The sequence below is a fragment of the Desmodus rotundus genome, chromosome X (assembly GCF_022682495.2).
Source record: "Desmodus rotundus isolate HL8 chromosome X, HLdesRot8A.1, whole genome shotgun sequence".
NCBI classification, from domain to species: Eukaryota; Metazoa; Chordata; class Mammalia; order Chiroptera; family Phyllostomidae; genus Desmodus; species Desmodus rotundus.
The window spans coordinates 90,262,743-90,273,824 of NC_071400.1; the positions used below are offsets into that span (position 1 = coordinate 90,262,743).

General features: G+C 37.4%; 1 protein-coding gene across 5 annotated transcripts in view; it reads left to right on the plus strand.

Moving 5' to 3' along the window:
- The window catches only part of RPS6KA3 (ribosomal protein S6 kinase A3), a 110,939-nt gene extending 100,705 nt beyond the window's left edge, over positions 1-10,234 (plus strand). For all 5 annotated transcript variants that reach the window (XM_053916987.2, XM_024569960.4, XM_053916989.2 and 2 more), the window contains 2 exons: positions 3,604-3,744; positions 4,591-10,234. In XM_053916987.2, the coding sequence (XP_053772962.1) occupies positions 3,604-3,744; positions 4,591-4,713 (264 nt within the window). In that variant the 3' untranslated portion in view covers positions 4,714-10,234. The remainder of the gene's footprint in view (positions 1-3,603; positions 3,745-4,590) is intronic.
- Positions 10,235-11,082: the final 848 nt, after the last annotated feature.

An 11,082-nucleotide genomic window follows, 5' to 3' on the forward strand; every position in this document is an offset into this window, starting at 1 on the left:
GAAAAACATAGAGGAAATGAAGAAGATACATACTGGTAAAAGTGCTTGCTGATTTTTCTTAGAGGTGGAAACTTGAGTTGCCGTGATTGCATAAGTAAATAGGGTATGACAACATTTAAAAGATACTTTTGGCCTCAGCTAATCAGTTTAATGTCTGTGTAGATAATGTTTTGTTTTATAACTGCATTTAAAATGAAATGTTAGCCTTTCCTTGTTTAACAGTAAAATTTATTAAGCCAGATAATTCATTTTTTAGGTACTTGCTTCCTTTTTAATTCATCTGTTGAGCACCTACAATGTGTTTCATAAGTGAAGGCTCCAGAGATAAAAGATATGACTCAGAATTCCTGATCTCAGGGAGCACAAGCCTAGTTGGGAAATGGCCAACTAGTGTCACATATGCTGTTATGGTGGTACATTTTCTGTGCTTAAGAAGTTCACAGGTGATGCTTGGTCAGAAAGATTTCAAGGAAAGTTTTCCAGAAGCAATGAAGGGATTTTCCAGGTAGCTTTGGAGAACAGAAGGATGTAGTCCAGCCCAGGCTGAGGGATTAGTACCGCTGTTCGTGGTCGTGATGGCATAGGAAGGGCAGAACCAGTCCAGGGAGCTACGGGTTGTTTGATATGACTAGTACAGGGTACAATGTAAGAGGGTCGCTGGTGAACCCAGATTATGAAAGGCTTTCTAGGTCATGCTCAGGATTTGGTGTTCACTCTAGGTATTGAGGAACTATTGAAAAATATGAAGCGTTATAGTGATCAGATTTTCCTTTTTAAAGTTCACTCTGTGGAGCAGTTATTTTCACCCATGTAGTTTGCCACAAACTTTGTCATGATTGGTTGTGGGACATATCAAGTAATGTTACCAAATAAAGTATCAGAGCTTAGCTATTGCCTGCTTTTTTAATGTTAAAGCAAGTCAAGGCTATCTCTCTAATTTCCATAATTTGGTTCTTATTCACTTGAATTCCAGTATGCTTTTCTGAGTGAAAGAGAAACACACGTGAGGAGGAGATACAACTAGAGCATAAAAAATTGCATCCGTTTCACACATATCTTATAAATGGCCACGTTATTACTAATAATTTTTGCTAATTTGTCCAGTTAAGACTTGTGATTACAAGCATGATGTAATATAGTGAATACCCACAAAATTGGGAAAGAAGACTGTCAGTATGGTGTGTCCTCTCAAGAGCAAGTTGCCCACATGAATGTCATCAAGCATATGAACCACATGTGGCTTTGACAAGATTAGGACCATAGCTACCATTTTGAGCACTTATGTGCCAAGGACTGCGCTGACACTTTTACCTACATTATTTCATTCAGTCTCCACTGACCCAATATTAGGGCCATTATACACAAGGTTTTGCGTATTGTGGGTCATGAATGATGAGTATCTAAACCAGACAAGTTGTAGTGGGATTTGAATCAAACAGAAGACAAATTTAGGAGGCAGAATAAACTCTGGTTTATTGGACATAAGAAGCAAAGGAGAGGCAGATGTCAAGTGTGCAGTCCACATTTCCACCTCTGGCAAATGAGTGGGTGGTGGTGTCCTTCACCAAGCTGTGGGATACAAAAGAAGTAGTTTTGATAGGAATGATGATTGCACATTTGGACATTATGAATTTGAAATGCTTCCATGATGTATAATTAAGAGTTGGATGTCCACTAAGCAAATGGCTATATGGATGTAGATCTTAGCAGAGAAATCTGCGGTAGACACTGAAGTTAGGACTTGTCATCATCCCTACTAGCTAAAGCCTTGAGCATAAATGAGCTTATCTGAGCAGAGCGAGATGAGAGCCATGGAAGGAATTCAGGGAGTACCACCATTTAATGAGAAAGCCTAGGAGGAGTAGCCATTGAAGGATAGCAGTGGGAGAAGTGGTATTGGAGTGACTTGGCCAAAAGTGCACTGGTTAACACGCAGATCTGATTAAAATTATGTGTTGCATTGTACCTCAGGGCAGTTTTGCAGCCTTTTCTTCATTTAAAGTATGTTTGCCCACATTCAGAATTTGGAAGAGGAGGTCCCTAATTGTTTTGCTTTTTATTTCTAATTCTGTTGTTATTCCTGTTCTCAGCTGTTAATGTTAAGTAAAAGTAAGAAACTATAAATATCTAATAGCAGTGGAGTACTTGGAATAACATCTCCCCAATTCCCAGTATCCAATCAACCACCAGGTTCTGTCAGTTCTTTTCTCTTAAGTATCTCAATTCCATCCATATTTCTCCACCTTTTATACCCGCCTCCCAAACCTGTCGTCTCTCCCCAGTCTCAAATTGGAGTCTCCACGCTTGCCCCCTCTCATCCATTTTCCTCCACACCTAGTGAGTGTAATCTCGCTAAAGTACAAGCCTGACCACATCACTCCTTTGCTTTAAATGATTCATTGCCTCCAGAAAAAGTCCAAATTTGATAATATGGCTTATAAGGGCCTTTCATGGTCTGGTCCTTTCTTACCTCTGCCACTTTATCTGCTGTTATGTTCTTCATATGTGCTTATAGTCATATTGCATTTCTTTCAGTTTCTGAATGTGACATGTTCTTTCCCACCTGAGGATTTTCCCTCAAATACACTTTGCTCCATCTCCCTGAAATGCTCTGTTTCTCCCTTCCTTCTCTAATCCAGCTCCTGCTTCTCCTTCAGGTCTCACATTTTTCTAAAAGAGTCACTTCAAAGCCACCCTACCCTGTTCAGGTCATATCTCTCTCTGTGTTCCTCCAGCTGTACCTCACTTTTATTCATCCCATCAAAGAACTTACTATTTGCTTTGTAATTAATTCCTTCACTGGGTTGAAAGCTTCCTGAGGTCACAGTTCCTTTCTATCTTGTTCACTGCTAAATACCCAATGCCTAGCAGAATGCCTGGCCTTTAATGGATACTCAATAGATATGGTTTGAATGAAAATGAAACAGGTGGTACATGGCTTGTATAAATAACAATTGTGTTATTTTGGAGAGTATAAAATATTATATAGCAATTATATGGATCTATGTTTCATGCATAGCAACACATTTGGATAAATAGAAAGCTTTTGTCTCTGGAAGAGTAGGATTTTGGGTGTTCTTTTTATTCTTTTACTTCTCTGTATTTCTGATTTTTCTATAATGCCCACGAGTTGCTTATGAAGTAGAAAAAACTAGAAGTCTGTAATCTTGGGAAGGGCATTTAGAACTCTCCAATTAAATTCCTATAATTGGACAATTCTACGTTTCAGTATTACCAGCAGCACAAAAAAGTCTTAAGTAGCTAAAAATTACTTAGAAATAAACCTACAGAAATGTCGAAACCTCAGAATATCTAAGGGGGGAAAAAAGAGCCAAAAAACCAAAAGATACATAAAATACAGTAATTCACCCTTTGTAATACAACAAAGTTAATGGTGCTCAGGGAGGAGAGACTTAGGTTTTTCCTTTCTTCTTTTTTAAACAAATTGTCACATTGACCAAATTGCTTTGAGCCTAAAGATCTACCTACTACCAGGAAAAAATAGTGTCATAGTAAGGAAAAATGCTCAACAGTATCTAGTGCTATTAAAAAAATCAAACAAAAAGGTTTAAGCTTGTTTTATTATTATTCTTCCCATTACAGGACCTGGTGTCAAAGATGCTTCACGTGGACCCTCATCAGAGATTGACTGCTGCCCTCGTGCTCAGACACCCTTGGATAGTCCACTGGGACCAACTGCCGCAATACCAACTGAACAGACAGGACGCACCACATCTGGTCAAGGTGAGCGGCCCCATTCAGGCCCTGTTTTCCACATGTCCACCAGCACCTTTCCCTTTCACTTTCCTTCAGCCTGCATTCAGTTCTCCTGTGGGATTCTCTTACAAGGGGTGATTTAGAGGGGTAAAAAAGCCAAGCCATGCCAAAGTATTGTAATAAATCTAGTATAAGAATGACTTCTAAATTTCTGAATTTATCCATAAGTTTATGGATTTCCTATTTTCTTTTTTTAAATATATTTTGCAAGTTTTTTAAAGATTTTATTTATTCATTTTTAGAGAGAGAAAGGGAGGGAGAAAGAGAGGGAGACAAACATTGATGTACAAGAGATACATCGATCAGTTGCCTCTTGCACGCCCCCCAACTGGGGACCTGGCCCGCAACCCAGGCATGTGCCTTGACTGGGAATTGAACTGGCGACCTTTTGGTTTGCAGGCCAGCACTCCATCCACTGAGCCATACCAGCAATGGCAGATTTCTTATTTTCTTTATACTTTTTTTTATGCACAACCCAAAGCAAACTTACGAGTTCCAAAAGAGCATGCTTTGCTGCCTCTCAGATTAAAAGACTGCAAAGGTAAAAAGGTTGAATAGTCCTGAGAAAAGTGAGGACTGCTTGTTATGAGCCCATCTGTGTCTTCTCTCACCCATCATTTCAACCTTCCACATGGGCCTCTTCAATTTTAGTTAAGAGTGTTTTGGCCAGTGTGGTTATTTTCATTATGAGCCTAATAATATCTGTATAAAATTGCTATTAAAGAAATTATCTGGGGGGAAGAAATGTTCATTTCATGTTCTGTGTATGTGACTACTCATTGTCATTTTTGTTTTGACCTTTCCTGTTTTCAGGGTGCCATGGCAGCTACATATTCTGCTCTAAATCGTAATCAGTCACCAGTTTTGGAACCAGTAGGCCGCTCTACTCTTGCTCAGCGGAGAGGTATTAAAAAAATCACCTCCACAGCCCTGTGAAGTGACCTCAGTGAGATATTTGGTACCATGGTGTAAGCTGATAGCACAAGTTGTGGCGACAGGTAGCACATATCTGAGAGACACCTGCAAGCACACACTGTCCCAGCTGGTACCCATAATGCTGCTGCTCCTGCTGCTGCTCCGCTTTCGTCTCTTCTCGCTTTACATGATTGTTAGCAAGTTAGATTTTCCTGGAGCTTCGGATGTGATGATGATGGAAACATGATGAAGATATATTCACTGAATCAATAAGAAGAATAATGAACATATGAATACCACCTAAAAATACACTGAATAAAGTACTTTACACCATATAGCATTATTTTTATAGGAAATATTTCATGTTCCTTAAATATTCTTTGTTAGTTATAGGGATGGACAGTTTATGTTAAGCACTTAGCTTAAACAATCCGTTTATATTAGCACTGTATCCCTTGTGCCATCCAACATTTTGTATGTTTTTGTAAACAGTTCATATACAGTACATTTCTGTACTGCTTTCTTTTAATGTATACATGCCTTGTTTAACTTGGATTCTATTATTATTAATCAGTTGACTATTAAATCTGGTTAAATAGTTCACCTGTATTAACAGTATTGTTGGACAGCCCTAAAAATGGCCAGATTGTGGAACAGCTGTTGAATGTAATGCTTCCAAAATGTACATACCTTTCCCTGTGTCCGTTTCACTGGTTCATTCATTTGTTTGTTACTTAAAGTCAGGTGCTCTGTCAGACTATCCTAGAGAGCTCTTAACAGTAGAGAAAGTTACATGTCTGTGGCATGACATTAAGAGTACACCTATGAAGTTAGTCCATATACTTTGCAACTCTTTAGGGTTCTTTTCTCTTAAATTAAGGAAATAGTTCTTGCACTTTTAATCTTCCATGTTGTCCATACTTAGTATTGGCATATAATTTGGAATTCTGCCAATATATATCAAAGGCCTTTTGAGAGTCATGGTGAAGAGACTGGCAAACGAAAATTTAGCAACAGGTCATTTAAGTCCCATTGGATATTTGATGTTTAAATAGATCAAATTGCAGAATTTAGCATCTGAATAACAGGATACTTGTTCTTGTATACCTGTGAGAAAAGTATGCTTTTTTTGAAAAATGGTAAATCATAATGAATTTTTTCCCATTACAGTGCTCTAAATTAAACACTAATTTGAATGTAATAAAAGCCACAGGCCTCTATATAAAATTTGATTAAAACTTTCTTATTCTAGGGAATAAAACATTGTTGATCAATCTCTGTGCTAATCTGAAATCATAGCTAAGGTAGGTTAAGTGAATGTCTAGCATTGAGTGTTTTCTGAATTCCTCCTGATGATTTATAGCCATGTAACACTTCCTTTAACTTCAGATATGATCAGTTTTCATGATGGTCACTGAGTCTGCCTAGATTACCGTACTCATTATATACATCTAATGTGGTAGTTTCCATAATTTTATTTGATTAAAGGAATTTCTGTATCCATTATGACCCATATCTTTGCCAAGTTACCTAGCATACATCAATATGTAATGTGAAAAACAGATGAGCAAAGAAAAGGTGATTTCACTTACTTCATGAGGAATGTGCCCAAACAGATCTTCCTTAGTCATGACTAAGCCATTTACATCAGAAATCCTTTTTCAACTTCCAGAAGCTTTAAATCTTTCCTCTGAAAGTACAAAGCCAAGGAAGTGTGGTTTATCTGTCTTGGAAGCCACTTGTTATTCCTTCATTTCTTCTCTATGCATTTAAAGAGAAAGGGAAAATCTTTTAACATTCCTTTTGCCCAAGTGACACAAAATAATTATTCCATAGAAATCAAATGTAAGTTTATCTTCTTTAAAAAATGTATAAGAGGAGGGATTTCAGAAGATCCAGATGGAGAAAGTCTTTTAAATGCTTGAATATATGGAATATACATATGCTTTCCATTGCCTGGAAAGAAAGCTTTTTTTCTTTCTTTCTGTTATTCAGTGCTTTAAACCACAGTCATCCCAAATTCTTGTCACTTTTAAAATGTTAATGTAACTCTGGGTATATAGTCTCAGATTTTTGACACTGATGCTATTTCATAATTGCTTAGGTGTAGTTTTTTAGAACCAGAAGTAAATGTGTAAATCCTCACAAGTTATCTAGTCTAACTTTCTCATACTGCAGGTAAAGCACCTGTGACTCAAAGCAAAAACTAGAATCCTAAATTTCCCAATTCAGTTTTTTCCCCATAACACCATGCTGCCTTCCCTTCACGTTATCACCCAACCAGGGGCTGAGTTGTTTGAAAATTACATATTTCTTGGGACACTCCTCTACTGGTATATGAATGCCAAGTTGATTGTTTCCAAAGATACCGCTTTCTTTGCCTAGTCCAACTGCCAGTTTTATTGGAGAACAGTTACAATTTTATAAAACTGAAGGCTTTCTGCCTAAAAAGCAGTTCATAAGCCCAATTTGTCTTATCTGTGGTTCTGGTGTTCCTATTGCCTTTGACTTACAGCAGACAAACTTGGCCAAGGGTGTGTTCTAAATGTAGTGCTAGTGCCGGACTAACCTTTCCATTAATTCAAGTCCAATTCTTCCAGGCCTCTAAAGTTATGGTGGTGAGGCCCTTCACCAGTTAGTGTTGCTGGTTACCAGGGCTTCTCCCAGGAAGTTTTTGCTCAGGCTTAAAGATAATTTCAGTGTGAAAGAAGGAACTAAACTACCAGGCCACAATTCACAAACCTCCTCTTAGTTTATAATCCAAAATAATATCCATAATGGTAGATTGCATTTAGCATTGCAGTGGGCATACTGGAAAATACACGTTATGGTATCGTGTGTTTTGTATCTTCCCTTGCAAGTGATGATGTTAAACTAAGGTAAGTTTTTGTCCTTTTAATTTTTTTATATAAATTATTTCCGCTCCTAATTTATAGAGATGTCTTCTTTCAAAGTACAATAGACCCTTGTCTTTAACAGATTTGATATGGATTCATTTATTCACAAGCAACCCCAAAGGTCCAAAAATATAATAATTTTGACAAGGCAGAGTTGAGACGCTGTGAAGCTGACAGCTGGGAAAAGTCACTTAGTGAGTGTCTGGAGAGGGTGTGGTGTGTGTATGGCAGAGATTCCACATTTCACATGTGATAGGCTGCAAAGAGCCAGTTTGGGTCAACCGTTTCCCATCTGTTTTTAAAAAGTGGTTGCTGTTGGGGCCAGGGGATATCATGGGAGGTGGAATTGGCCTGTTAGCTGTGCCCTGCACACTCGGCCCAGGAAAGACTTGAAGGGGGAGAGGGGTGCAAAGGCTTCACAAGTAGGTAGAATAGTTTGGGTAGGAAAGGGGCTGTGGTAGGGGCTGAGATGAAAGCAGAAAAACATTCAAGATTAGGCAGCCTTGGTACAGATATGCTAAATCACCACGGAAGCCAGCAATATAGATCTCAACGTGGCTTTGATATTCTCTACTTCCTGGCCTTTATAAATGTCCTAAATTTTTTTAGTTTACTATATTTTATAGAGAAAATCTTCTCATGATGATATCAAGCATTTAAGATTTATGAAGACATTAGGACAGGTATCTCAGGAATGTGAAGGTCAGAAAAAGGTCTGTTTTCTTGCCCTGGCTGGCATGGCTCAGTGGATTGAGTGCCGGCCTGCGAACCAAAGGGTTGCCGGTTCAATTCCCAGTCAGGTCACAGCCTGGGTTGCCAGCCAGGTCCCTAGTAGGGGGTACACAGGAGGCAACCACACATTGATGTTTCTCTCCCTCTCTTTCTCCCTCCCTTTCCCTCTCTAAAAGAAAACCTTAAAGCCAAGGTTGCAAACTGGTGGCTCAGACCTGAATCCTGAAAAAGTTTTAAGAAAAAGAAAAGGTCTGTTTTCTCTTATCAAATACTATGGGTTTCTTGACTGACCCTTGGTGCTTAAACCAGGAGGTTCCAATCTAGTCCTAGAGTTCTGTCCCTCCGAAAGGTCCAACTCCATGTGAGTAACAAACTGGATGTATATTTTGAGCCTTATTTAATTCACAGAGAGGTTGACAACTCAGTATTTTTATTTCAGTAAATGAAAATAGTCCTCTTTTCACCTCCAGATTGCTTACATTTTGCTGGTCTCCCCAAGTGACCATTGGTGGGGACCAATTAATGAAGGAATGAAATTCGCTTTCTTGGGACTGTGGTATTCTGAAGAGCCATGCTTAACCACTTTTTCTAGTGAAGAATCTACAGAATGATAATACCTAAATATGGATGGCCAAGAAGAATTTGTTATCTACAGTGTGCTTTATGTATTTTTGACACTGCTGTATTCTATGTGATTGAGTGACTTGTAACTGGTTCCAATGTGAGTGTCCTCAAAGAATTCTAGTAACGAAGTTGACTTAATTTTCTTAAGCCTTGTATTACTATTCGTCTCACATTTACCACTTTGATTCCAGTCTATTAACTGTTCATAACAGGGCATACCAAGGGTTGGGATAAGAGCCTACTTCCTACCTCTTAAGGCACTTTCCTCATTATTTTTCCATGTAACCTTGAAGTGCATGATAAGCTGTTGAAATGTCCATGACTTCTCCCAATGCAACTAGCAAAGTATATGACATTGGATAGAGATTAGTGGAAAGGAAAATTTAGAGACTAAGTTCAGAAGCGCAAACCTCAAGAAAACCTCTTTAGAGCACATACCATTTGAGTACAATATATGTAAATGTATGTGAGAAGAGAGTTGCTATAATAGTCCTCTAAGTAGATTAGTTCACTATCTATTGGAAGTGAAGATTTTTACTCCTGTTATCACTATAGTACTGAATGAACTGTATACTGAGTTTTTCAAACAAGTATTTAAAATAGAACTTTTAAATACAAAGCAAGGGCATAAGGATAAAGGTTTGAGTTGTGTTTATATTGTTTCATCTAAAGCTTTGTTTCTTAATCAAAAAATGCTTCATTTCTTAGCATCCTTAATAATTATGGGTGATGAGTTTTTAATTCTTAAAATTATGTACATGTATTAGTTTTATCTTAACTCTTACCCTACAGAAGGGAAAGTATCCGGTATACACCTACGGGATGTAATTATTTTGCATTTTTAGCCATGGGTGGGAATGGGGTGGGCATCTACTTAAACAGTTTTTAAAAAAGAAAAAAATCACAAATATTTTTCTACTATTATATATGATCTTACTTTATACTAGTTTCTCTCTAGTAAGGCATGCCAGAAGCCCAAGCTACCATATCATCAGTTCACATGTATTGTACCTTTTATTGGTGGTTAAATCGCATCAGATGCTTGGCACTGCTGCCGTAATTATGAAATGCTTGTAAAGGATTAAATGTCACTGAATACTTTAAATTGTTTTACTTAAGAGTCTAATCTGGGAAGTTTTCAAATAATACTATTAATGTGTAATCTAAGCTCTTTCATATGTATCCATAAATAATCCTGGAACAATATTGCTTGTATTCCTGTCACAGAACAGGTTTTGTAATCTTTAAAAGAAATGAAAATTTATATAATAAAGTTTCAAATAAATACATGTATGTTCCTTCATCAGATTATTTTGATTATATGATGATTAATCCTTCATATTATCTAATTCTATCCAAAGTATAAATTTATGAAATTGACTTGGTAGAACTTAAAACAGGAATAATGTTTCTGAGTTAATAAGAAGTACAAACTAATTTTTCTATGCAAAGTTTTGGTTAGCCTAAAGAGTTTGTCGAATCAGACTCACATCAGTCATAGATCTTACCCAATACCAAACTTGATTAATTATTCAAAGGATACAGGGTAATCCGCAGGCACAGATGAGAATCTTTTCTTGGAGAAGTCCAAGTTTACCAGATTTAGCTCCAAAACAATCTTTTTCTCCCTCACTATGGTACATTGTGGATTGATTCAAAATTAAAGGACAAGTTTCCTCGTGAGTGATGCATGCGGAGACCTTGTTTAAACAAAGGGAGTCATTTGATTTTGCAACATCCCCTTTTTATTCCCCATTAATTACACAATTTAAATGATTCCCCATTCTCCAGTCAACTACGCCTCACAAGTCCATAATTCCAGGTTTTATAATAAGCTATCTCTATAAACCAAGTATATCTTGCTAAAAGCATTTTAGAGATAAGGACTTGACGTTTCTTTCTACTGGTAAATATCACTAGCACAATTAAAAGGAAGTTTGAGCTCATTGATTGCTGGTAGAAAAGAAATGGGTTATAGGCCTGCAGATATCCCTTTCCTTCGCAGTAGACATTTTTAGTAGTTTTATATTGTGATGGTGTATTAGTTTGCTACGACTACCATAACAAAATAACAGACTGACAAATTTATTTTGTCACGGTTCTGAAGTCTGGTCGTATTTAGTTCTTAGATCTTGAC